Source organism: Dama dama, chromosome 18 (assembly GCF_033118175.1).
Source record: "Dama dama isolate Ldn47 chromosome 18, ASM3311817v1, whole genome shotgun sequence".
NCBI lineage: Eukaryota > Metazoa > Chordata > Mammalia > Artiodactyla > Cervidae > Dama > Dama dama.
In genome coordinates, this window is record NC_083698.1 from 100,566,086 (window position 1) to 100,593,992 (window position 27,907).

At 49.5% G+C, this 27,907-nt stretch overlaps 1 pseudogene and 6 gene segments (V, D, J or C); all 7 read left to right on the forward strand.

Annotated features, from left to right (window-relative positions):
* Positions 1-1,185: 1,185 nt before the first annotated feature.
* LOC133072923 (probable non-functional T cell receptor beta variable 6-7) lies at positions 1,186-3,771 on the forward strand. The segment is given in 3 exon segments: positions 1,186-1,316; positions 2,579-2,719; positions 2,796-3,771. Coding segments are annotated over 2 exon segments (471 nt in total).
* Positions 3,772-6,544: 2,773 nt separating this feature from the next.
* On the forward strand, positions 6,545-7,156 carry LOC133073069 (T cell receptor beta variable 6-1-like). The segment is given in 2 exon segments: positions 6,545-6,669; positions 6,753-7,156. Coding segments are annotated over 2 exon segments (453 nt in total).
* Positions 7,157-13,431: 6,275 nt separating this feature from the next.
* Positions 13,432-14,591, forward strand: LOC133073070 (T cell receptor beta variable 9-like). The segment is given in 3 exon segments: positions 13,432-13,480; positions 13,610-13,966; positions 14,518-14,591. Coding segments are annotated over 3 exon segments (480 nt in total).
* A 1,000-nt stretch (positions 14,592-15,591) lies between these two features.
* Positions 15,592-16,614, forward strand: LOC133073071 (T cell receptor beta variable 6-1-like). The segment is given in 3 exon segments: positions 15,592-15,709; positions 15,796-16,127; positions 16,603-16,614. Coding segments are annotated over 3 exon segments (393 nt in total).
* A 1,456-nt stretch (positions 16,615-18,070) lies between these two features.
* On the forward strand, positions 18,071-19,017 carry LOC133072924 (T cell receptor beta variable 9-like). The segment is given in 2 exon segments: positions 18,071-18,145; positions 18,271-19,017. Coding segments are annotated over 2 exon segments (453 nt in total).
* Positions 19,018-19,602: 585 nt separating this feature from the next.
* LOC133072567 (T cell receptor beta variable 6-9-like) lies at positions 19,603-21,974 on the forward strand. The segment is given in 2 exon segments: positions 19,603-19,843; positions 19,930-21,974. Coding segments are annotated over 2 exon segments (465 nt in total).
* A 2,037-nt stretch (positions 21,975-24,011) lies between these two features.
* Positions 24,012-27,579, forward strand: LOC133072566 (M1-specific T cell receptor beta chain-like; annotated as a pseudogene).
* The last annotated feature ends 328 nt before the right edge of the window (positions 27,580-27,907 follow it).

Sequence of the window (27,907 nt, forward strand, 5' to 3'; positions counted from 1 at the left end):
CAGCTCTAACCCTGATGTAAAAGTTTCTTTAAAATTCAGTCAACCCGCTGTATTTATGATTCCAGAACAGCAGATTCAACCAGCCACAATTGTGTAGCACTGACAAAAGTGAAAGTGAAAGTTACTCAGTTGTGTCTGACGCTTTGTGACCCCCATACAGTCCTTGAAATTCTCCAGGCCAGAATACTGGACTGGGTAGACTTTTCCCCTTCCGGCAGATCTTCCCCACCCAGGGATCCAACCCAGGTCTCTCCCATTGCAGGGAGATTCTTTACCAGATGAACAACAAGGTCTATAGTTAGTATCTATTAAAAATTCCACACAAAACTGGACCCAGGAAGTTCAAAAAAGTGTGGTTCGAGGGACCCACTGTATATACAATAACATTACACGCTGTACAGTGAACCGAAGCATGGCTTTGATCCTTCCATCTGTATGTGCCCATGGAACATTCACCTGTAAAGACTGAGAACACTTCATCACCAGAAGTTCTCCTAGGCCCCCTTCCCAGGCCTGTCTCTTTCTCTGACAGTGAACAGTATGATTTCTGTTGCTGTCATTCTGTTTTAAAGTCCTCTTTATCCCAGAGCTAAATATTTAAAACATTACTCCTGGAAAGTATTATGGTTAAGGACTTTCTTGAAAGCATGTGAGCACCATATCCATGTCAGGGACTATCCTATCTGGAGATGGATGGTTTGGAAAATGACCATCCAAAGATCTTCCCTGCCGGTACAAGCTTTTTTTTGTTTTTGTTTTTAATTACTTATGCACTCTCATAAATTTCTTTTCTCGTGTACACATTGCCTGAAATGATTTTATGATGCTCTTTTGACAGGAAGTCCTCATCTCCTAGGAAATTCCATTGAGGTCCCATGTGAAACACACACAACAAGGCTTCCTGGTCACACACTGGGTGCTGGGACTGAGCAGGCAGCCAGAAGCAGCACCTTTGGTGAGAGATCATTTCATGTCAGGAGAAGCTTGCCTTTGACTTGACCCCAGCGTCCAAGTCACAGGAGTTGAGTTGAAAACTCCCCCTTTCTATGATGGTCTGGCCTGCGCACTAGTCTCCTGTGTTGTGGGTCTCACTGTCTCTTGGATCAGAGACACTCTGAGCACAGGTGTGGATCCCATCGACTTGCCAGGCCCCAATTCAAGGCTTGTTTTTGTGGCTACAACATCGGGCTCATTCCTTGCTTCTGACTTAGTTTCTGTGTTTTTGTCTCTGAGGCCCCAGGGATGGTTAGTCCCTCAGACCCAAGACCTGAGACCAGCACATCAGGAGGTCACCACGGTCACCGACTCATGAACAGGTGCATGATATTCAGGTTCAGAAATTATTGAGAAGTTGAAAATCACAGCTACTGAGCATAGCCCCTAGTACAGGGTCCTTCTAAATGTGAGGTTTGTGCGATGTGATATAGTCTAGGCTCTAGGATGTCAGTCACTGAATGGCAGCCACTTTCACAAGGAAGAACTCCCATGCAAAGCATGTCTCATGTAAAATCGGAGCATTTTCCCTTTACCCCGGGGTCAGCCGTCTCTCCCGACATCCCTCCACGTCTGGACTCCTTTGTGCCAACGTGTCATCTGTGGTGCTGGGCAGCCAGCTTCTCTCCTCAAAGCAAGGTGGGCCACCGGCCTGAGGTGGTTCGGCCGTCTGCTCCCCCACCCCTCAGACACCAGAAGACGTGCTCAGGTGAGCATGACGGCACTGAGCCTGCATTTGACAGGCCCCCTGTCAGTCGGTGAATTAATAAGTGATAGAGCCCCAGGATTCCTCAGGTGTTGATGAGCCTGCCCTAAGGTTGAGGGACCAGATTCCAGAATCGTTGTGGGTGGAAGGACATGAACAGGACTGCTGTCAATTTAAGAAAATAGAAGCATGTGTGATTATTTGGACATGTGATTCCTAAAGGGCAGCAGGAAGCCCTGAAGGTTTTCCCTGAGATTCAAAACCACAGAAATGTGTAGATAAGGAAAATGAATGTATGTATTAATGAACAGCTATTTCTGGGATAAAATGTACCTAAAATTGTGAACAGTTTTATGGAAAGTTTACAAGAAGTTGTGCATGTCCATCACATCAGTAATGCCAGCCAACCATCTCAACCTCAGTTCTTCCCTTCTCCTCCCACCTTCAATCTTGCCCAGCATCAGGGTCTTTTCAAATGAGTCAGTTCTTCACATCAGGTGGCCAAAGTATTGGAGTCTCAGCTTTAGCATCAGTCCTTCAAATAAGTATTCATGACTAACTTCCTTTAGGATGAACTGCTTGGATCTCCTTGCAGTCCAAGGGACTCCCAAGAGTCTTCTCCAACACCACAGTTGATAAACGCAGATTTTTCAGCGATCACCTTGCTTATAGTCCAATTCTCACATCCATACGTGACTACTGGAAAAGTCATAGCGTTGACTAGATGGACCTTTGTTGGCAAATAAATTGTCTCTGCTTTTTAATATGCTGTCTAGGTAGGTCATATGTGAACTGTTCACTTAGGTTCATTTCTGATTTGAGCCTCCGGGGGAAGGGGCGTGATCCCCTGAGTGACAGGTTTTCTCTGGGGCCTGACAGGGACAGTGACATCTCAGAAGGACTCCCTGGAGCCCCTCTCCACTCTCATCCACACTCAGACCAGAGGTCCCTCGGCCTGCCCCACCTTCGCCATGAGCCCCTGCCTCCTGGGTTGTGTGGTCTTCTGTCTCCTGCAGGCAGGTGAGTCCCGGTGGGGGCGGGTGCCAGCACTAAGCATGTCCACTGTGACTATAGCATCGGTCCTCTTTCTCCACAGGGGCGGTCCACACTGGTGTCACCCAGGACCTCAGATTCCAGGTCGTGAGGACAGGACAGAGGGCGACACTTAATTGTATTCAGTATATGATCCATGATTATATGTACTGGTACCGACAAGACCTGGGACACCGGCTGAGGCTGATCCATTACCCAGCTGTTGCTCCCAACTCCGAGAAAGGAGACGTGCCCGTCGGGGACAGAGTCTCCAGACCAAACACAGAGAACTTCCCTCTCACGCTGGAGTCCACCAACCTCTCCCAGACATCTGTGTACTTCTGCGCCAGCAGTTACTCCACGCCATTGCACGGCCACCTGCTCTGTGTACAAAAGGACAGGGGGCCACGTGCAGGCTCCGAGCACCGGGAGCCTCATGCCCTGGGGTCCACGTGCCAGCACTGTGACCCTGGATGTGCGATCTGAACAGGCCTGGATCTGACCCCAGGGACTCGGAGACATGTGTCCACCATCCGTCTCTCTTTTGGAAAGCTCCAGTTCTGACTAGTTCTGACTGTTACTCATCAGCTTAAGACCCCAGAAGGGAAGAATATTGGTAAATCAGGTACATCTAGACCCACTTGTCTCTCCCCAGCACCTCATTGCTATCTCTCTGGAAGTTTCTCCCCCAGCCTAACTCTCAAGTGCTCCCTGCTCTTGCCCACCAGAGGGGCGGGTCTTCCTCCCTTACTGCCTTGGCCGCAGCTCCCCTGCCCTCTCTGCTCCAGACACACTGCCCTCCCCTTATCTGGGTCATGGCCCTTCCCATGACACAGGGAAATTTGTAACCATGCCTAAGCCGCTGTGTTTGAGAAAGCTCTTGCAGTCATCAAAGAGAAAACACCCTCAGTTAATTAGAAACCGTCCAGAATCTCTCGGGAGTCCATTCGCAGGATGAGAGACAGGCTGGGTGTGTGTGTTCTCCTCCCTGCCCCTCTTTCTTAGCATCTCAATTGACTTGGACCAGGTTTCCACCATTTCCCTCGGAGAAATCTTCTCAAAGTCAAAATATTTCCTCCATGGTATCTTACTTTATCAAGATTTTACAAGTTCATAGGAAATAAATAGATTCATACCCATAAAACCTCTTAATAAAATGCACTGGCTAGATTTTAATAATGCTCAATTTAATTATGAAATCTGGAAATATATGTATCTGATTAATCAGAAGAAGGTCTCGAATCCAAGTGTCCAGGCTGGCTTCATTTGAGATCATGAAAGGGCTATTTCTATTGCCCACATTACTCCATTTTAGCTAACAATAGTTAGCTATTGTCATTGTAGTGGTGCAGCAATTATTTCCTTCTTAGCAGAAATGTCTGATCATACAGTCTTTTACCTCCACAGCCTATGACTAGACTTGAAGATCAACCCTAATTCAGCCAGGCTGGGAAGGCAGCAGATGATGGATGTGTGTGTGTGTTTGTGTGTGTGTAGGGGTTGAAAGTGTGGAGTCCATGGTATTTCTATTCTTGTTTTAGACAGAAGGCACAGATCTGTGAGACTGTGGACCCTTGGCCACTAGGAGGCACTGTGGGTCCATGGTAAGCTGGGTGCCCTGGGAGGGGTTGAGAGTCACCCTGGGGAGGGCAGCTTAGGGGAACCTTGGCTACATGCCTGCATCAGAAAGTAGGGTTGAGTTCCCTGAGTGGTCCAGACACAGGGACCCAGCCCAGACTACACATTGCCCAGGGGAGTGGGGACCTGCCTGGAGCCTCAGGATGTGCCCAGTGGATCTTCTCCTGGAGCAGCATGGGGAGCAGTGGGTGATGGATTAGTGTGGCTGGTGAGGGCTGGGTGAGGAGTGTCAGCCAGGGACAGGAAGAGAAGAAGAAGCCATGTTATGGACATATGCGGACAGTGCTCGCCTCACACCCACCATTAACTGAGGGGCTGTGCAGGACGGGGAAGGACATATAGGAGGCAGCCCTGGGTCCTGCCAAGGGGTCCCGGGGACAAGGGTAGACTGCAGAGACACAGAGCAGTGATGTCATAGGTAAATGCTCCAATCAAGGAAGCATTAGGGTCATCACTTAACGCCACTCACCCCAGGAGACCCGCCCCCAGCCAGCAACAGTCTTGGGTTCCAGATGTTGCCATGGGCGCCAGGCTCCTCTGCTGTGTGACTCTCTGCCTCCTGGGAGCAGGTGAGTCCTGGACACAGTGTGGGAGCTTCTGAGATGCCTTTGCCTCCCTGAGATAGAAGCCTGGAGATGAGGGCTGCAGCGGGAGGCTTCCCTGTCCTCTGCCCTCAGCTTCTGTCTGTCTCCTCCCCAACAAGCCTGGGGGATTCTGGAGTCACCCAGACTCCCAAATACCTGATCAAATCAAGAAAGCAGCAAGCGACTCTGATGTGTTCCCCTGACTCTCGAGACCTCTCTGTGAACTGGTTCCAACAGGCCCTGGGCCAGGGCCCCCAAGTCCTCATTCAGTATTATGATGGGAAAGTGTATCAAAAAGGAAACATATCTGATCGATTCTCAGGAGAACAGTTCAGTGACTCTCGCTCTGAGCTGAGCTTGACCTCCTTGGAGGTGATGGACTCCGCTCTGTATCTCTGTGCCAGCAACCAAGACACAGCCCTGCATGATCAGGTGCCTCTGGGACAAAAACACTCCTGCCCCAGCTCAGGAAATGGTGCCCAGAGTGTCAGCTGCCAGCCTGCCAAGCCCAGTCTCTGGTAGAGCAATACACTTCCCCAGACAGTCACTTCTTGGTATGTTTTAATGCTCACTAAAGTCATCAAGACAAGTATTGTTTTAACTGTTTGAACATCTGAGGGGTCATGAGTGGCCCAGATCTCATACTTCATAAGTGTTACAGCGAGCATTCCGGCTCAAGTCTGTTCTCTAAAATGTGGTCCCTTTGCTCATGGAACTATCTCTGTACGAGCAAGTTACATATACGCGTTTTGTTGTGTGTAACAAGACACAGTTATGAATTGCTATATGAATTGCTACTCAATAAATGGCAGCCACACTTCACAAGCAGGTATTCCCATGGGAGGAATGTCTCAAATAAAAACAGAGCCTTTTCCGTTTACCGGGGCGTCTGCATCTCCCTCCAGGTCCCTCCTACATCTGTATTCCTTGTGGCAAAATGTCATCTTGTGCTGGGTGCCCAGCTTCTCTCCACCCAGAAAGGTGGGTCACAGGCCTGAGGGGGCTCTGCTGGCTTCTTCCCCCCAACAAGGGAAACACGTGTGAACATGAAGGGTTCTACCTATGTTTGACCGGTGGACCGTCTGTCAGTGAATTGATTAGAAATAGACCAAAGAATTCCTCAAATGTTTATGAGCCTGCAATGAGTTTGGGAGCAGAAACCTGGAGAAACATGGTAGGTGGAGGGACATTCTCAGGACTGCGGAATAGAGTCAATTTTGCGGAAACATAGCCTTGAAGTGCTATTGGGACATATATCACAAAGGGCAGGAGGACGCCAGAAAGATTCCCCAGAATTCAAAACTCCAGAAATATGTAGATAAATAAAAGTAATATACATGTTAATGAAGACTTATCTCTAGACTAGAACGTACAAATCATTTAAACACTTTAACATTTACGGAAAAAATCTTTAACTTTCACAGAAAGGTTACAGCAATGTGTGAGGCTTATGTCCGTTGAGCTGGATGGGTCTCCGTGTTGTGAACAGTTTACTCAGGTTCATTTCTGATTTGAGTCTCTGGGGGAAGGGGCGTGGCCCCCTGAGTGACAAGTTGTCTCTGGGGCCAGGCAGGGAGAGTGACATCTCAGAAGGACTCCCCAGAGAGCCCCTCTCCCCTCTCATCCACACTCAGACCAGAGGGCCCTCTGCCTGTCCCGCCCCCGCCATGGGCCCCTGCCTCCTGGGCTGTGTCGTCTTCTGTCTCCTGCAGGCAGGTGAGTCTGGGGGCAGGGTCCCCTTGGGTGTCAGCACGAAGCATGTCCGCTGTGACTGCAGCATCGGTCCTCTTCCTACACAGGGGCGGTCCACGCTGGTGTCACTCAGGACCCCAGATTCCAGGTCGTCAGGACAGGACAGAGCACCACACTTAATTGTACTCAGGATCTGGGTCATAACTCTATGTACTGGTACCGACAAGACCCAAGACTTGGGCTGAGGCTGATCTATTACTCAGCTGTTGTGCCCAATATTGAGCCAGGAGATGTGTCCGAGGGTTACAGTGTCTCCAGATCAAACAAAGAGAACTTCCCTCTGACGCTGAAGTCTGCCAACCGCTCCCAGACATCTGTGTACTTCTGCGCCAGCAGTGACTCCACGGCGCTTCAGGGCCACCTCCTCTCTGTGCAAAAAGACAGGGGGACAACGTGCAGGGCCCTAACCCGGGAGCCTCAGGGCTTTGTTAGCCCCATGCCTGCAGCGTGACCCTGGGTGTGTGCACTAGGTTGGCCTCAGCCTCACTCCCGGGCCTCGGGGCCATGTGTCCTCCATTGGTCTCAGTCTTTCCTCTGCATCCTCCTTGTGAACCAGGAGATGCTTCCCCAGGTCAGACTCCTAGTCATCACCTGAGCCTGAGATCTAGGAGGAAGGTTGTTGGTAAATTAGATACACTAGGCATTCTTGTCTCACCCCAGGCAGCTCGTTTCCGTCTTTCTGGGGGTTCTCCCCCAGCCTGGCTCTCACCTGGTCTCGGTTCTGGTCCACCTTTCCCAGGCGGACAGGACTTCCTCTCCCCACCTCCCTGCATCAGCTCCCTGGCCCTCTCTACCACAGCCACACTGCTCCTCCCTCATCTGGGTCAGGTCCCTTCCCACGTCACAGGGCGGCTTTTAAAGTGGCCTCTCCATGTGGTCTGTTTTGAGCAACATATATGGACTCATGAAAAGGAAACAAACTTTAGTTAATTATAAATCATCCAAAAATTCACTTGAGTCCATCTGAAGGAGGACAGACTGTCTTTGTGTGTTCTCGACACGCAGCCCCCACCCCCCAATATCCTTAGCATCTCACATAACCTAGGGCAGGTTGGCACCACCTGGCGCCCTTATCAAAATCTCCTGAAAGTCAAAATATATCCTGTATTTCCCCCATTATATCATGATTTTATAACTGCAGAATTAATTGAGGCCACATTTATAAAACTTCTTTTAAAAAGTATTACATGGCATTTGATAATGCTTAATTTAAATAGGAAATCTCAAAATATATGCCTCTGATTAATCAGAAGTAGTTATGATGACATGTTTGCAGATTCACTTGAGATCCTCTGAGTATTTATTTTATGATGATATATTTCCATCTTTAGCTAACTACCATCTTTGTAGTGATGCAGCAACTATTTCCTTCTTAGTAAAACGGTGAGATCATATTGTAGTCCACCTCCAGAGGCTAAGAGTGGATTTGAAAATCAACCCTAATCAGCCAGGCTAGGAAGGCTGTAGAACAGGTGTGTGTGTGTGTGTGTGTGTGTGTGTGTGTGTGTGTTTGCTCAGGGTGTGGGATTTTTGTACCCTTGCTTTAAACAGAAGCTGCTAATCCATGAGACCCTAGACCTTTGGCCGCTTGGAGGCACTGTGTTTCCATGGTAAGCATGGTGTTTTGGGAGGGCTTGAGGGTCACCATGGGGAGGGCAGCGTAAGGGACCCTTGGCTACATGCCTGCATCTGGGAGCAGGTTTGAGTTCCCTGAGTGGTCCTGGGACACGTGGAGCCAGCAAAGACTTCTCACTGCCCAGAGGACTGGGCACCTACCTGGAGCTTCAGGATATGCCCAGGGGGCGTCTCCTGGAGCAGAGTGGGAAGGGGAGGGTGAGAGGCTGGTGTATCTGGTGAGGGCTGGGTGGTGAGCGTCAGGCAGGGTCAGACAGAGCAGAACAAGACATGTTGTGGGCACATGGGACCAGGGGATGAAACTCACCTCACACCCACCCTTTGCTGAGGGGCTGTGCAGGACGGGGAAGGGCATAGAGGAGCCAGCCCTGGGTCCTGCCAAGGGGTCCAGGGGACAAGGGCAGCCTGAAGAGACACAGAGCAGTGACGTCATAGGCAAACGCTCCAATCAGGGAAGCAGGAGGGTCAGACTTACACCACTCAGCCCAGGAGACCCGCCCCCAGCCAGCAGCAGCCTTGGGTTCCTGATGCTGCCATGGGCTCCAGGCTCCTCTGCTGTGTGACTCTCTGCCTCCTGGGAGCAGGTGAGGCCTGGACACAGTGTGGGAGCTTCTGAGATGCCTTTGCCTCCCTGAGATAGAAGCCTGGAGATGAGGGCTGCAGCAGGAGGCTTCCCTGTGCTCTGCCCTCAGCTTCCGTCTGTCTTCTCCCCAACAGGCCTGGTGGATTCTGAAGTCACCCAGACCCCCAAATATCTGATCAAATCAAGAAAACAGCAAGTGATGCTGAGATGTTCCCCTGAATCTGAACACCGCTATGTATCCTGGTACCAACAGGCCCTGGGCCAGGCCCCCAGTTCCTCATTCTGTATTATGATGGGAAAGTGCACACAAAAGGAAACATGCCAGATAGATTGATTCTCGCTCTCAGATGAACCTGAGCTCCTTGGAGCTGTCAGACTCTGCCCTGTATCTCTGTGCCAGCTGCCAAGACACAACCCTGCATGATCAGGTGCCTCTGGTACAAAAACACTCCTGCCCCAGCTCAGGAAGTGGATGCTGGGCATGGACTGCCAGCCAGCGAGACCCAGATGCTGGTAGAGTAGACAGCCTTTCCCATTCTTTCCTGATATGTTTTAATGCTGACAAAGATTTTGCAAGATGTTCTTGAAAGCATGTGAGCACCATATCCATGTCAGGGACCATCCCATCTGGAGATGGATGGTTTGGAAAATGACCATCCAAAGGTCTTCCCTGCTGGTACAAGCTGTTTTTTTTTTTTTTTTCTTTTAAATTATTTATGTACTTTCATAAATTTCTTTTCTTGTGCACACATTGTCTAAAATGATTTTATGATGCTATTTTGACAGGAAGTCCTCATCTCCTAGAAAATCACTTTGAGGTTGCATGTCACACACATAGAAAGGCTTCAAATTCACACACTGGGTGCTGGGACTGAGCAGGTAACCAGAAGCAGCAACTTTGGTGAAAGATTATTTCATGTCAGGAGAAGGCTTGCCTTTGATTTGACCCCAGCATCCAAGTCACAGGAGTTGAAATGAAAAGTCCCCCTTTCTATGATGGCCTTGCCTGGGCACCAGTCTCCTGTGTTGTGGGTCCCACTGTCTCTTGGACCAGAGACATTCTGAGCACAGAGATGGATCCCATGGACTTGCCAGGCCCCAATTCAAGGCTTGTTTTTATGGCTACAACATCGGGCTCATTCATGGCTTCTGACTTTAGTTTCTGTGTTTTTGTCTCTGAGGCCCCAGGAATAGTTAGTCCCCCAGAGCCCAGACTTGTGATCAGGTTCCTTGGAAACCAGCACATCAGGAGGTCACCACGGTCACCCACTCATGACCAGGTACATGATATTCAGGTTCAGAAATTATTGAGAAGTTGAACATCACAGCAGCTGAGCATAGCAGCTAGTACAGGGTCCTTCTAAATGTGAGGTCTGTGCGATGTGATAGAGTCTAGGGTCTAGGACATCAGTTACTGAATGGCTGCCACGCTTCACAAGGAAGTACTCCCATGCAATGGATGTCTCAAGTAGAATCGGAGCATTTTCCTTTGCCCCGGGTCAGCCATCTCTCCCGACAACCCTCCCCGTCTGGACTCCTTTGTGCCAACATGTCATCCGTGGTGCTGGGCAGCCAGCTTCTCTCCTCAAAGCAAGGTGGGCCACAGGCCTGAGGTGGTTCGGCCTGCTGCCCCCCCACCCTTCAGACACCAGAAGACGTGCTCAGGTGAGCATGACGGCGCTGAGCCTGCGTCTGACAGGCCCCCTGTCAGTCGTGAATTAATAAGTAATAGAGCCCAAGGATTCCTCAGGTGTTGATGAGCCTGCCCTAAGGTTGGGGAACCATATCCAGAATCACTGTGGGTGGAAGGACATGAACAAGACTCTTGTCAATTAAACAAAGTAGAAACATGAGGGATTACTGGGGACATGTGAGTCCTAAAGGGCAGCAGGTAGCCCTGAGGAATTTCCCTGAGATTCAAAACCACAGAAATATGTAGATAAAGAAAATGAATATATGTATTAATGAACAGCTATTTCTGGAATAAAATGTACATAAAGTGGTGAACAGTTTTACGGAAAGTTTACAAGAACGTGTACGGCTTATGTTCATTGAGCTGGATGGGTCTCCCTGTTGTGCACTGTTCAGTTCGTTCAGTTGCTAGGTCGTGTCTGACTCTTTGCGACCCCCTGGATTGCAGAATGCCAGGCTTTCCTGTGCATCACCAACTCCCGGAGGTTATGCAAACGTATACCCATCACGTCGGCAATGCCATCCAACCATCTCATCCTCTGTCGTCACCTTCTCCTCCTGCTTTCAATCTTGCCCAGCATCAGGGTCTCTTCATGTGAGTCAGTTCTTCGCTTCAGGTGGCCAAAGTATCGGAGTTTCAGCTTCAGCATCAGTCCTTCCAATGAATATTCAGGACTGACTTCCTTTAGGATGGACTGCTTGTATCTCCTTCCAGTCCAAGGGACTCTCAAGAGTCTTCTCCAACACCACAATTCAAAAGCCTCAATTCTTCGGCACTCAGCTTTCTTTATAGTCCAACTCTCACATCCATACGTGACTACTGGAAAAACCATAGCTTTAACCAGATGGACATTTGTTGGCAAAGTAAATGTCTCTGCTTTTTAATATGCTGTCTAGGTCGGTCATATGTGAACTGTTCACTTAGGTTCATTTCTGATTTGAGCCTTGGAGGAAGGGGCGTGGCCCCCTGAGTGACAGGTTGGCTCTGGGGCCTGGCAGGTACAGTGACATCTCAGAAGGACTGCCTGGAGAGCCCCTCTGCCCTCTCATCCACACTCAGACCAGAGGGCCCTCCGCCTGCCCCGCCCCTGCCATGAGTCCCTGCCTCCTGGGCTGTGTGGTCTTCTGTCTCCTGCAGGCAGGTGAGTCCTGGGGGCAGGGTCCCCTTGGGGGTGCCAGCACTGAGCATGTCCCCTGTGACTGCAGCATCGGTCCTCCTTGTCCACGGGGGTCGTCCACGCTGGTCACTCAGGACCCCAGATTCCAGGTCGTGAGGACAGGACAGAGCGCCACACTTATTGTACTCAGGATGAACCATGATTATATGTATTGGTACCGACAAGACCCAGGACACGGGCTGAGGCTGATCCATTACTCAGTTATCCGTCCTGCCTCGGAGAAGGGAGACGTGACTGACAGGTACAGCGTCTCCAGACCAAATACACAGAACTTCCCTCTCACACTGGAGTCTGCCAACCGCTCCCAGGTATCTGTGTACCTCTTCGCCAGCGGTTACTTCACGGCGCTACACGGCCACCTCCAGTCTGTGCAAAACGATAAGGGAAGCCCTGTGGCCTGGAAGTAGGAGAGCTGCTTGCAGGCTTCTCACAAGCAGAGCCTCGGAGCCCAGGGCCACATGTCTGCAGTGTGACACGGAGTGTGCAGTCTCTTATCACGCCCAGCTACATCTACGTTAAATATAGTGCATGGTTGGTTTTTTTAATTTCCAGCGTTTATAACTTTAATAATCAATGGGTTAATATATAATCTCTGTATATAAATCCATTATCTAGAATTAGTGATATTTAATTAATGTATAAAATCAAGAAATATGTGGATCTGACTAATCAGAGGGATCTAAGGAATGCAGTGTCCCAGGCTGTATTCCCCTGAGCTCATCAGAGTGTCTATATTGAAGGTCTGTGTGATTCCACCTCAGCATGCTACTGCCAGTGAAATTATTTTCTTCTTAATGGAAATGTTGTTTTCTACAGTCTTTTACCTCCAGAGGCTAAGAGGGACTTTGAAGACCAATCTGAAGTCAGCCAGGTTGGGAAGACAGTAGAACGTGTGTGTGTGTGTGTGTGTGTGTGTGTGTGTGTGTGTGTTCAATGTGTGGGGCGTTTACATTCTTGCTTTAGACAGAAGGCACAGACCCATGACACTCTGGACCATTGGCCACTAGGAGGCGCTGTGGGCCCACGGTAAGCAGGGGACTTGGGAAGGGTGGAGATTCACCCTGGGGAGGGCAGCTTTAAGGAACCTTGGCTACATGCCTGCCTGAGAAAGCAGGATTGAGATCCCTGAGATCCTGAGGTTCCAGGGCACATGGGACCAGTACAGACTCCTCACTGCCAGGGAAAGTGGGGATGTGCCTGGATCCTCAGGATGTGGCCAGGAGATAGCCTCCTGGAGCTGCAAGGGAAGTGGAGGTGAGGGGTTTGGGGTGGCTGGTGAGGGCTGGGTGATTGTCAGCTGATTGCCTGGTGATTCCCAGCCAGGTGAGTGCCTGGCTGAGTGTCAGGCAGGGCCAGGCAGAGGACAACAAGCTCTGTTGTGGGCATATGGGGACATGGGAATGGTGCACCCTTCACACCCACCCCTTGTTCAGGGTCTGTGAAGGGCAAGGAATGGTATAGAGGGCTCACCTTTGGTCCTGGCAGGGTGTACAGTGGGTAGGGAACTTGCAGAAACACATAGCTGTGAAGTCATAGGCAAATGCTCCAATCAGGGAAGCAGGAGGGTGGGCAGTTTACCCCACTTACCCTAGGAGACCCGCCCCCAGCCAGTAGCAGTCTTGGGTTCCTGATGCTGCCATGGGCGCCAGGCTCCTCTGCTGTGTGACTCTCTGCTTCCTGGGAGCAGGTGACTCCTGGACACAGTGTGGGAGCTTCTGAGATGTATTTGCTTCCCTGAGATAGAAGCCCGTCGATGAGGGCTGCAACAGGAGGCTTCCCTGTGCTCTGCCCTCAGCTTTCTTGTGCTCCCCAACAGGCCTGGTGGATTCTGAAGTCACCCAGACCCCCAAATATCTGATCAAATCAAGAAACCAGCAAGTGATGCTGAGATGTTCCTCTGAATTTGGACATCGCTTTGTGTACTGGTACCAACAGGCTCTGGGCCAGGGCCCCCAGTTCCTCATTCAGTATTACAACAGGGAAGTTAATGAGAAAGGAAACATATCAGATCGATTCTCAGAACAGTTCAGTGATTTTCGCTCGGAGCTGAGCTTGACCCCCTTGGAGCTGACGGACTCCGCTCTGTATCTCTGTGCCAGCAGCCAAGACACAGCCCTGCGTGATCAGGTGCCTCTGGGACAAAAACACTCCTGCCCCAGCTCAGGAAGTGGTAGTGAGTGTGTCGACTGCCAGCCTGGCAAGCCCAGTGTCTGGTGGAGTAGACAGTCTTCCCCAGATGTTCATTTCTTGATATACTTTAATGCTCACAAAGATCATGCAAGATAAGTAGTATTTTAACTGTTTATATATCTGAGTGAACATGATTTGCCCAGATCTCATACTTCATAATTATTATAGCAAGGACTCTGACTCAAGTCTCTTCTCATCACCTGTGGTGACTTGCCACGAATGTAACTGTCTCCCTACAGAATAAATTAGATATGCATGGGGGTTATGTGTAACAAGATTGAATTTGGGGCTCTATGATATGAACTTTTATTCAGTGAATGGCAGCCCTGCTTCACAAGGAGGTATTCCCATGGAGGAATCTCTCAAAGAAAAACAGAGCAGTTTTTGTTTATTCTGGAGTCTGCATCTCCCTCCATGTCCCTCTTAAGTCTGCATTCCTTTGTGACAATAAGTAACCCTTGCTGGGCTACCAGCTTCTCTCCATTCAGAAAGGTGGGTCACAGGCCTGAGGGTATCTGCTTGCTCCCTCCCCAGACCTGGGAAGCAGAGGCTCCTGTGAACTTGAAGGAGCTGTACCTGCCTTTGGCTGGTGGACCAACTGCCAGTGAATTGATAAGAAACAGACCAAACAATTCCTCAGTGTTGATGAGCTTGTGATAAGGGTAGGATCAGACACCTGGAGAAACATGGTAGGTGGAGGGACCTTCTCAGGACTGCAGGCAATTAAAGTGCAAATAGGCCTTGAAGTCCTACTGGGACACATGAGTCATAAGGGGCAACAGGAAGCCAGGAGGATTTCCCCAAGACTTAAAACTACAGAAATATGCAGATAAATAAATATAACATGTGTGTTAATGAAAAGTTATCTCTGGACTAGAACATACAAAGAATTTGATCAGTTTCACGGACAGATTACAGCAACTTGTAAGGCTTATGTCCGTGAGCTGAATGGGTCTCCCTGTTATGAACTGTTCACTCAGGTTTGATAGCCTACATTGAAAGGTGTTGGATTCATGATTTCCGAAGACGATTTAGCTTCAAGACCAGGGACCAGTCTTGATCATTCAAGAGATTTTGTGTAGCTGAGTATTTTTAACATATAAAAAGGGACAAGGAAAGCTTCTGACATAGAAGGGGGAGGGAGAGTGCCCCTACTTGCTAGTCTTATCTAGGCCTTATATAGTTTTATCAGACCCATTCACAACATACATCTTAAATTAACAAGATTAGAAGTGACAATAGAAAGGTCTCACCAAACACACTTACACAAAATACATCTTAAGATAACGAGATTAGTTAGATGATTAGTTAGATTAGTAAGGAGAAACATGTCCTCCAGCAAGATAGGTCCCTCTATTGACTGAACAAAGCAATGTAGAAAAAATGTTTGTTCTTTGCTCCTTGAGAGTCCTGGACACCTTTCACCTTCTCTAGGGCTCTGGATTTCTTTCTCTTCCTTGGGGACACTGGACTTCTTCTCAGCCAGTCTAGGAAGTGACACTCTGAGGTTCATCTTTGATTTGAGGCTCTGGGGGAAGGGGCGTGGCCCCCTTGTGGGGCAGGTCAGCTCTGGGGCCTGGCAGGGACAGGGACATCTCAGAAGGACTCCCTGGAGAGCCCCTCTCCCCTCTCATCCACACTCAGACCAGAGGGCCCTCCGCCTGCCCCGCCCCCGCCATGAGCCCCTGCCTCCTGGGCTGTGTGGTCTTCTGTCTCCTGCAGGCAGGTGAGTCCTGGGGGCAGGGTCCCCTTGGGGGTACCAGCACTAAGCATGTCTGCTCTGACTGCAGCATCGGTCCTCCTTTTCCACAGGGGCGGTCCACGCTGGTGTCACTCAGGACCCCAGATTCCAGGTCGTGAGGACAGGACAGAAGGCGACACTGAAATGTACTCAGGATTTGGGTCATGATCGCATGTACTGGTACCGACAAGACCTGGGACACGGGCTGAGGCTGATCTATTACTCAGCTGGTGTGCCCAGTAGTGAGCCAGGAGATGTGCCCGAGGGTTACAGCGTCTCCAGATCAAACAAAGAGAACTTCCCTCTGACACTGAAGTCTGCCATCCGCAACCAGACATCTGTGTACTTTTGCGCCAGCAGTTATTCCACAGCACTGCATGGCCACCTCCTCTCTGTGCAAAAAGTACTAGGTGCCCACGATCAGGCTCCCAGCACAGGAAACCTTGGGCCTTTGTGGGCCACGTGCCTGCAGTGTGACCCTGGGTGTGTGGACAACGCTGCCCCAACCTCACTCCCACGCCTCGGGGCCATGTGTCCACCATCTGTCTCTGTCTTTCCGCTGCATCCTCTCTGTGAACCAGGAAGATGCTTCTCCAGCTCTGACTCCTAGTTATCACCTGAGCCTGAGACCTCTTGGAGGGAAGGATGTTGGTAAATTAGATTTAAATAGGCCCTCATGTCTTACCTCAGGCACTTCATCAGTGTCTCTCTGGAAGGTTCTCCCCCAGCCTGACTCTCACATGCTCTCTTCTCTTGCCCACCTTTCCCAGGCAGGCAGGACATTCCTCTCCCCACCTCTCCGCATCAGCTCCCTGGCCCTCTCTCCCATAGCCACAGGCTCCTCCCTCATCTGCCTCAGGTCCCTTCTCATTTCACAGGGAGGCTTCTAAAGCGGCCCCTCCACGTGCTCTGCTTTGAGCAAGCTGGATGGAATCATCAAAGAGAAATCAACTTCAGTTAATCATCAATCATCCAAAAACTCATGGGAGTTCATCTCAGGGGGACAGATGATCTTTGTGTGTTCTCCCACCGCCCCACCTGCCCTGACTTCCTTAGCATCTCATCTAACCAAGGCCAGGTTGCCACCACCTGGAGCCCTCATCAAAATCTTCTAAAAGTCAAAGTATATCGTACATCACCCCCATTATATCAAGATTTTATAAGTGCAGAAATAGATGAGATCATGTTTCTAAAACTTCTATTAAAAGTTTTATCTAGAATTTGATAATGCTCAATTTAAATACACAATCTGGAAATATATACATCTGATTAATCAGAAATAGTTATGGAACACATGTTTGCTGGCAGATTCACTTGAGATCCTCAGAGTATTTATTCTATGATTATATATTTCCATCTTAGATAACTACATCATTGTAGTGGTGCCGCAATCATTTCTCTTTCAGTAAAAAGTTTGGATCATAAAGTCTTCTGCCTCCAGAGGCTAAGAGTGGATTTGAAGATAAACCCTATCAGCCAGTCTAGGAAGGCAGTAGAACAGGTGTGTGTGTGTGTGTGTGTGTGTGTGTGTGTGTGAGCGCGCGAGTGTGTGTCTGTGTGTGTGCGTGTGTGTCTGTGTGTGTGAGTGTGTGTGTGTGTGTCTGTGTGTGTGTGTGTCTCTGTGTGTGAGTGTGTGTCTGTGTGAGTGTGTGTCTGTGTGTGTATGTGTGTGTGTCTGTCTGGGTGTGTGTGTGTGAGTGTGTGTGTGTGTGTGTGTGTGTGTGCAGGGTACTGGATTTTTGTACCCTTGCTTTAAACAGATGGTGCAAATCCATGAGACCCTGGACCTTTGGCCACTTGGAGGCACTGTGTTTAAAGGTAAGTAGGGTGTATTGGGAGGGGTTGAGAATCTCTCTGGAGAGGGCAGTTTCAGGGAACCTTGGCTATATCATGCCTGCATCTGGGAGCAGGTTTGAGTTCCCTGAATTGTTCCAAGACATATGGAACCAGCACAGACTCCTCCCTGCCCAGGGAACTGGGGACGTGCCTGGAACCTCAGGATGTTCACGGGGGTCGTATCCTGGATCAGCATGTGAGGAGGAGGTGAAGGGGTTGGGGTGGTTGATGAGGTCTTGGGGCTGAGTGTCAGGCAGGGTCAGGCAAAGGAGAACAAGACATGTTGTGGGCACATGCGACCAGGGGATGAAAGTCACCTCACACCCAAACTTGCTGAGGGGCTGTCAGGATAGGGGATGGCATAAGGAGCCAGCCCTGGGTAATGCTGAGGGGTCCAGGGGACAAGGGCAGCCTGCAGAGACACAGACAGTGAAGGCAAACGCTCCAATCAGGGAAGCAGGAGGGTCAGCACTTACGCCACTCACCCCAGGAGCCCCGCCCCCAGCCAGCAGCAGCCTTGGGTTCCTGATGCTGCCATGGGCTCCAGGCTCCTCTGCTGGGTGACTCTCTGCCTCCTGGGAGCAGGTGAGTCTGGACACAGTGGGGGCTTCTGAGATGTTTTTTCACCCTGTGACAGAAGCCCGTGATGACGGTTGAGGCAGGAGGCTTCCCTGTGCTCTGCCCTCAGTTTCGTTGTCTCCTCACTACAGGCCTGGTGGATTCTGAAGTCACCCAGACACCCAAGTACCGGATCAAATCAGGAAAACAGCAAGTGACTCTGAGACGTTCCCCTGAATCTGGACACCTCTCTGTGTACTGGTACCAACAGGCCCTGGGCCAGGAAACCCAATTCCTCATTCAGTACTACAACAGGGAAGTTAGTGAGAAAGGAAACATATCAGATCGATTCTCAGGAAAACAGTTCAGTGATCTTTGCGCAGAGCTGAACCTGAGCTCCTTGGAGCTGACGGACTCCGCCCTGTATCTCTGTGCCAGCAGCCAAGACACAGCCCTGCGTGATCAGGTGCCTCTGGGACAAAAACACCCCTGCCCCAACTCAGGAAGTGTTGCCCCGTGTGTCAGCTGCCAGCCTGCCAAGCCCAGTCTCTGGTAGAGCGATAGACTTTCCCAGACATTCATTTCATTATATGCTTTAATGCTCACTAAGATCATCAAGATAAGTATAATTTTAACTGTTTGTACATCTGAGGGGACGGGAATTGCCCAGATCTCATACTTCATAACTTACAACTAGGCTTCCGCTCAAGTTTGTTCTCAGCACCTGTGGTTCCTTTCCTCATGGAAATGGCTCCATACAGAGCAAAGTCCATATCCGTGCTGGGCTATGTGTAACAGAGACAGTGTGGGGCTGTAAGATATGAACTGTTACTCAATGCATGCAGCTGTGCATCGCAAGGAGGCATTCCCATGGAAAGAACCTCTCAATAAATAAAGACATAAACACTCAGTTACCCTGGAGTCTGCCACCTCTTGCCGTGTTCTCCTATGTCTGTATTCCTTTGTGCCAATGTGTCATCTGGGGTGGTGGGCAACCAGCTTCTCTACACCCAGAAAGGTGGGTCACAGGCCTGAGGGGGCTCTGCTTGCTCCCTCCCCTGACAAGGGAAACTCGGACTCCTGTGAACATGAACGAGCTGTACCTGCATTTAGCTGGTGGACCGTCTGTCAGTGAATTGATTAGAAATAGACCAAACAATTCCTCAAATATTGATGAGCCTGCAATGAGGTTGGGAGCAGATTCCTGGAGAAACATTGTAGGTGAAGGGACAATCTCAGGACTGTGGTCAATTATGCAGAAATGGAACCTCGAAGTCCTACTGGGTCACATCAGTCACAAAGTCAACAGGAAGCCAGAAGGATTTCCACAAGATTTAACACTACAGAAATATGCAGATAAATAAAAGTAATAAATGTATTAATGAAGAATTATCTCTGGACTAGAACACACACAAAATTTAATTAGTTTGACAGAAAATTTACATCTACTTGTCAGGCTTATGTCCATTGATTTGGATGGATGTCCCTGTTGTGAACAGTTCACTTAGGATCATTTCTGATTTGAGCCTCTGGGGGAAGGGGCGTGGCCCCTGAGTGACAGGTTGGCTCTGGGGCCTGGCAGGGACAGGGACATATCAGAAGGACTCCCTGGAGAGCCCCTGTCCCCTCTCATCCACACTCAGACCAGAGGGCCCTCTGCCTGCCCCGCCCCCACCATGAGCCCCTGCCTCCTGGGCTGTGTGGTCTTCTGTCTCCTGCAGGCAGGTGAGTCCTGGGGGCAGGGTCCCCTTGGGGGTGCCAGCGCTGAGCATGTCCGCTGTGACTGCAGCATCGGTCCTCCTTCTCCACAGGGGCGGTCCACGCTGGTGTCACCCAGGACCCCAGATTCCAGGTCGTGAGGACAGGACAGAGGACAACACTGAAATGTACTCAGGATCTGGGTCATGACTATATGTGCTGGTACCGACAAGACCCGGGACATGGGCTGAGGCTGATCCATTACTCAGATGTGGCTCCCTCCACGGAGCAAGGAGACGTGCCCGACGGGTACAGCGTCTCCAGACCAAGCACAGAGAACTTCCCTCTCACGCTGGAGTCTGCCAACCGCTCCCAGACATCTGTGTACTTCTGCGCCAGCAGTGACTCCACGGCGCTGCACGGCCACCTCCTTTCTGTGCAAAAAGGCCCTGCAGCCTGGAACTTGAGGAGCCCTTTGGAGGCTCCTACACCTGGAGCCTCGCAGCCCACAGACACACTGGCAGCATAGCCTGCAGTTTTGATCTTGGCTGGCACAGACCTGACAACAGGGCCTCATGATCATGTGTCCACTTTCAGTCTCTGTCTTTTCACCGTAGCTGCCAGGTGAACGTAACATGCTACCAGCTCTGCCTCCTAGTATCAGTGTGAACATGAGGCCTCCAGGAGGGAAGGGTGTAGGGAAATCAGGTACATCTAGACCCTCTTGTCTCTCCCCGGGCACCACATGCCTGTCGCTGTGGAAGGTTCTCCCCCAGGCTGGCCCTTGTGTTGTCTCTGCTCTTGTCCAGCTTCCCCAGACGTGGGGTCTTTCCTCTCCCATCTTCCTGGCCCTTGTTCCCACCCTTCTCTACTTCAGGCTAACTGCTCCTCCCTCATCTGGGTCATGTCCTTGCCTATCACCCAGGGAACCTGATAATGATCCCTAAGTGGTCGTGTTTGAGTAGGCTCCTTGTGGTCCTCAAAGAGAATGAAACCTCAGTTAATTATTAATCATCCAAAATTCCTTGCTAGTCCCTCAGGAGAAGGAGAGACAAGCTGTGTGTGTATGTATTCTCCACCACTGCCTGTCGTTAGCATCTAAATAGCCTAGATCCTGATGCTGGAAAAGACTGAAAGCAAGACAAGAAGGTGGTGGCCGAGAAAGCGGTGGTTAGATAGCATCTCTGACTCAACAGACATGAATTTGGGCAACCTCTGGGAAATTGTGAAGAACAGGGGAGCTTGGTGCACTGCGATGCATGAAGTCACAAAGAGATGGACTCCAGTTCGCATTTGAACAGCACCACCACCAACAAAAGCTAACCCAAGTTTATAGCATCTCTTTCATCAGAATTTTCTAAAAGTCAAAGTATTAAATATTTCCTGCATGAGCATATTTCTTTTCTTGTGAAATACAAAATTATAGATCAGCTATGGCAGGCTGCTGTGTCTGTGTTTCTAATTGTGTGTGTGTGTCCTTTTGAAAAACAAAAGAAAAACACAGTGCGATAGGCAAACTGTGAAATATTTTCTAATATGAACACGTCCCATGACTATTAAATTTGGGCAGACAATTTTGGTTTCCACACAGAGACCACATGGGGATGCTGTGGAACTGCCAAACTCCAGAAGTTTCTGGGGCAGAGCAATGGGACAGTGCTAGTGCCTGGGACCAGGAGGGTTAAGAGAAAGCTTCATTTGGGGTTTTTATCTTTAGAAGCCTGTTCTTCAGCGATCAGCTTTCTTTATAGTCCAACTCTCAAATATGCACGTGACTACTGGAAAAATCATAGCAATGACTAGATGGACCTTTGTTGGCAAATAAATTGCCTCTGCTTTTTAATACACTGTCTAGGTCGGTCATATGTGAACTGTTCACTTAGGTTCATTTCTGATTTGAGCCTCTGGGGGAAGGGGCGTGGCCCCCTGAGTGACAGGTTGGTTCTTGGGCCTGGCAAGGACAGGGACATCTCAGAAGGACTCCCTGGAGAGCCCCTCTCCCCTCTCATCCACACTCAGATGAGAGGACCCTCCGCCTGCCCCGCCCCCACCATGGGCCCCTGCCTCCTGGGCTGTGTGGTCTTCTGTCTCCTGCAGGCAGGTGAGTCCTGGGGGCAGGGTCCCCTTGGGGTGCCAGCACGAAGCATGTCCTCTGTGACTGCAGCATCGGTCCTCCTTCTCCACAGGGGCGGTCCACGCTGGTCACTCAGGACCCCAGATTCCAGGTAATGAGGACAGCACAGAGGGCGACACTTAATTGTACTCAGGATATGAATCATGACAATATGTACTGGTACCGACAAGACCCAGGACTTGGGCTGAGGCTGATCCATTACTCAGCTGGGACTCCCTACAAGGAGAAAGGAGATGTGCCCGACGGGTACAATGTCTCCCTACCAAGCACAGAGAACTTCCCTCTCACGCTGAAGTCTGCCAACCGCTCCCAGACATCTGTGTACTTCTGTGCTAGCAGTTACTCCACGGCGCTGCATGGCCACCTCCTCTCTGTGCAAAAGGACAGATGAGCGCCCTGCAGCCTGAATGTTGGGGAGCCCCTTGCAGGCTCCTAGCACCTGGAGCCTCGGAGCCCACAGACACACTGGCAGCATAGCCAGGAGTTTTAGATCTTTGCTGGCACAGACCTGACAACAGGGCCTCATGGACAGGTGTCCACTTTCATTCTCTGTCTTTTCACCGTAGCTCCCACGTGAGCCTAAAGATGCTAGCCAGCTCTGACTCCTAGTATCAGTCTGAACATGAGGCCTCCAGGAGGGAAGTGTGTTTGGAAGTCAGGTACATCTACACTCTCATGTCTCTCTCCGGGCACCACATGCCTGTCGATGTGGAAGTTTCTCCCCCAGGCTGGCCCCTGTATAGTCTCTGCTCTTGTCCAACTTCCCCAGATGTGGGGTCTTTCCTCTCTCACCTTCTGGGCCCTCGTTCCGACCCTTCTCTACTTTACCCTTGATTCTCCTCCCTCATCTGGGTCAAGTCCTAGCCCACCACTCAGGGAACCTTTTAATGATCCCTAAGTGGTCGTGTTTGAGTAGGCTCCCTGGGGTCCTCAAAGAGAATGCAAGCTCAGTTAATGATTAATCATCCATAATTCCTTTGTAGTCCCTCAGGAGAAGGAGAGGCAAACTGTGTGTGTATCTGTTCTCCACCACTCCCTGTCTTTAGCATCTAAATAGCCTAGACCCTGATGTTGGGAAAGGCTGAAAGCAAAAGGAGAAGGGGGTGGCAGAGAAAGAGGTGGTTAGATAGCATCACCAACACAAAGACATGAATTTGAGCAAACTCTGGGAGACAGTGAAGAACAGGGCAGCTTGGTGCACTGTGATATATGGGGTCTCAAGAGTTGGACTGGAGTTAGCAATTGACACCACCACCACCAACAAAAACTAACCCAAGTTTGTAGCATTTCCCTCATCACAATCTTCTAAAAGTCAAAGTATTAAATATTTCCTGCATGAACACATTTCTTTTCTCTTGAAATACAAACTCATAAATCAGCTAAGGCAGGCTGGTTTGTGAGTTTGTGTTTCTAATTGTGTGTATGTTCTTTAGAAAAACAAAACAAGCAAAAACACAGTGCGATCGGCAAACAATGAAATATTTTCTACTATGAACGCATCACATGACTATTAAATCTGGACAGACAATCTTGGTCTCCACACATAGACCACATGGGGAAGCTGTGGAACTGCCAAACTCCAGAAAATTCTGGGGCAGAGCAAGGGGACAGTGCTAGTGCCTGGGACCAAGAGGGTTAAGAGAAAGCTTCATTTGGTGTTTTTATCTCTAGAAGCCTGACTAGCATAAACACTAATTTGCAGGCTTGCTGTCCCAGCTGGGAGCCATGAATTTCAACTATGCAATGCTGAAGGAGCCTCTGAGGTTGCAGAAAACGTGAAGGGTATGGAGCTGGGATTTGGTAGGAAAGAAACAGAAAAGGGAAACACCAGCCTGAAGAGAGAAGCAAAGGAGCAACGGAGAAGGGCGTCGGGCATCAACCCAGCCTCACCCAGAACAGCAGTCCAGCTCACACGTCATCTAAGAGCCTGCAGGACAGAGCAGCGTTTGTAGATCAGCTGACGTGGAATCAGAGGTCAGATTCCTGGGAACCAGCAGAGGCAATGACATCAGAGCAGTGACGTCCCTGCCTCACTTCCAATCAGGGGAAGGAGGCCCAGAACCCCAGCTCTCAGAGAAGCAGAGCTCTGAGCAAGGAGACACAGACAGCTCTGCCCCTCCTGCCATGGGCTGCAGCCCCGTCTGCTGTGTGGCTCTTTGTCTCCTGGCAGCAGGTGGGTCCTTGGCACAGGAGAGAATCTGTGTTCCTAGGCTGCCTTTGCCTGAAACCAAGGCACCATCGGCTTCTCTCCTGCGTTCCTTCTTAGCCCCAGTCTTCTTCCCCCACAGGCCTTGTGGATGCTGGAGTCACCCAAACCCCAAGATACCTGATTAAAGCAAGAGGACAGCGAGTGACCCTGGGATGCTCCCCTGTCTCTGGACACGTCTCTTTGTACTGGTACCAACAGGCCCTGGGCCAGGGCCCCCTGTTCCTCGTTCAGTATTACAGGCAGGAAGTGAGTGGAGAAGCACAGCTCCCGATCGATTCTCAGCAAAACAGTTCAGTGACTCTCGCTCTGAGCTGAACTTGAGCTCCTTGGAACTGACAGACTCAGCCGTATATCTCTGTGCCAGCAGCCCAGACACAGCCCTGCATGATCAGGTGCCTTTGGGACAAAAACTCTCCTACCCCAGCTCAGGAAGTGTGGTGAGCGTGACTGCTTGCCTTCCAGGCCTAGATAGATCCGATAGACTCTCCCAGACATTCTTCTTCTGCTGTGTTTTAATGGTCCCAAAGGTCATCCTAGGTAAGTATTATTTTACATGTTTACACGTCTGAGTCGAACTGACTTGCCCACATCTCTTATTTCATTCCTTTCAGAGCAAGGTATTTGATTCAAGTCTGTCCTCATCTCTTGTGATCTTTGCCCCCCAAAACTGTCCCCACAAGAATAAATAATATACACACACACATGTTTTAAAGCAATTGACTCACACAGTTGTTAAGGCTGGTAAGTGCAAAAGCTGCAGGCTGGTCTGTTGCTAAGAGAGACTGAGGGGGAACTGATGTTTAAGTTCAAAAGCAGAAGAACTAGTGGCCCCGTGTGAAGGCTGTTAGCTGACAATTATCTCTTACTTGGGGGAGGATCAGTGTTTTTTTGTCTATTCATCTCTTCTCCTGGTTTCATGAAGCCGACCTACGTTATGGAAGGTCATCTGCTTTACCAATTAAAATGCTAATCTAATCTATTATTAACAGGGTACCTTTTACAGGGTACCTTTTCCAAAAATACCCCGTTTAGGAGCACCCAGAAAAATAAAGCTAAATATCCATGGCAGAGTCTAGTTGACATATTTTATTAGTCAGGACACCGTCTTCCAGGGTTGCACAAGAATTTAGTAAGCATGAAGGATTTAGTAAACATGAAGTCCTTGGCAGGTAACAGGACTCTGGATTTCTTGACTCCCTTTGCTTATCTCTGACAGCCTCCTCTAGTGCTTCCTAGGTACTAAAGTAGATATGGACACATTGTGACTTCAAGCCCTATACTTGAGTTCTTCAGATGTCACAGGAATGAAAGTAATTGTGCTTGCTGGTTCAATACAAGAGAGAAACAGAGCATGTAACTTACCCTCAGGCGTTTTTACATCAACTTTATTGGCATAAGAATTATAGTAAACATTTGAATAATGTGAAGTTTGGGAGCCCTGACCCAGCCCTAACCCTACTGTAAAAGCTTGTTTAAATTCAGTCAACCCTCTCTATGATTCCACAACTGCAGATTCAACCAGCCACAATTGTGTAGCACTGTCAAAAGTGAAAGTGAAAGTTACTCAGTTGTGTCTGACGCTTTGTGATCCCGATACAGTCCATGAAATTCTCCAGGCCAGAATACTGGAGTGGGTAGACTTTCCCTCCTCCAGCAGATCTTCCCCACCCAGGGATCCAACCCAGGTCTCTCCCATTGCAGGGAGATTCTTTACCAGATGAACAACAAGGTCTGTAGTTAGCATCTATTAAAAATTCCACACAGAACTGGATCCATGAAGTTCAAAAAAGTGAGGTTCAAGGGACCCAGTCTATATACAATAACATTACACACTGTACAGTGAACCGAAGCATGGCTTTGATCCTTCCATCTGTATGTGCCCATGGAACATTCACCTGTAAAGACTGAGAACATTTCATCACCAGAAATTCTCTCAGGCCCCCTTCCCAGGCCTGTCTCTTTCCCTGACAGTGAACAGTATGATTTCTGTTGCTGTCATTCTGTTTTAAAGTCCTCTTTGGCCCAGAGCTAAATATTTAAAACATTACTCCTGGAAAATATTATGGTTAAGGACTTTCTTGAAAGCATGTGAGCACCATATCCATGTCAGGGACAATCTTATCTGGAGATGGATGGTTTGGAAAAGGAGCATCCAAAGATCTTCCCTGCCGGTACAAGTTTCTTTTTGTTTTTTTTTTTAATAATTTATGCACTCTCATAAATTTCTTTTCTTGTGCACACATTGTCTGAAATGATTTTATGATGCTCTTTTGACAGGAAGTCCTCATCTCCTAGGAAATTCCTTTGAGGTCCCATGTGAAACACACACAACAAGGCTTCCTGGTCACACACTGGGTGCTGGGACTGAGCAGGCAACCAGAAGCAGCACCTTTGGTGAGAGATCATTTCATGTCAGGAGAAGCTTGCCTTTGATTTGACCCCAGCTACAAGTCACAGGAGTTGAGTTGAAAAGTCCCCCTTTCTGCAGCGACCTGGCCTGGGCACTAGTCTCCTATGTTTGGGTCCCACTGTGTCTTGGACCAGAGACACTCTGAGCACAGGTGTGGATCCCATGGACTTGCCAGGCCCCAATTCAAGGCTTGTTTTTATGGCTACAACATCGGGCTCATTCCTTGCTTCTGACTTTAGTTTCTGTGTTTTTGTCTCTGACGCCCCAGGAATGGTTAGTCCCCCAGACCCCAGATGTGAGACCGACACATCAGGAGGTCACTACGGTCACCCACTCATGACCAGCTGATTGATATTCAGGTTCAGAAATTATTGAGAAGTTGAAAATCACTGCAGCAGAGCATGACAGCTAGCACAGGGTCCTTCTAAACGTGAGGTTTGTGCGATGTGATAGAGTCTAGGCCCTAGGATGTCAGTCACTGATTGGCTGCCACTTTCACAAGGAAGTACTCCCATGCAAAGGATGTCTCATGTAAAATCAGAGCATTTTCCCTTTACCCCGGGGTCAACCATCTCTCCCTACATCCCTCCACGTCTGGACTCCTTTGTGCCAATGTGTCATCCGTGGTGCTGGGCAGCCAGCTTCTCTCCTCAAAGCAAGGTGGGCCACAGGCCTGAGGTGGTTCGGCCTGCTGCCCCCCATCCCTCAGACACCAGAAGACGTGCTCAGGTGAGCATGACGGCACTGAGCCTGCATTTGACAGGCACCCTGTCAGTCAGTGAATTAATTAGCAATAAAGCCCAAGGATTCCTCGGGTGTTGATGAGCCTGCCCTAAGGCTGAGGGACCAGATTCCGGAATCATTGTGAGTGGAAGGACATGAACAGGACTGCTGTCAATTTAAGAAAGTAGAAGCATGTGTGATTATTTGGACACGTGAGTCATAAAGGGCAGCAGGAAGCCCTGAAGATTTTCCCTGAGATTCAAAACCACAGAAATATGTAGATAAGGAAAATGAATGTATGTATTAATGAACAGCTGTTTCTGGAATAAAATGTACCTAAAATTGTGAACAGTTTTATGGAAAGTTTACAAGAAGTTGTGTATGTCCATCACATCGGTAATGACATCAAACCATCTCAACCTCAGTTCTTCCCTTCTCCTCCCGTCTTCAATCTTGCCCAGCATCAGGGTCTTTTCAAAGGAGTCAGTTCTTCACATCAGGTGTCCAAAGTTGCCGGGCCTGCCGGCAAAACAAACAGGTCGAGGACACAATCACCAGAGCACCTGAGAAACAAAGACTCGGAAAGATGGGGTTGAGAGGGACGGAGTCAGCTTG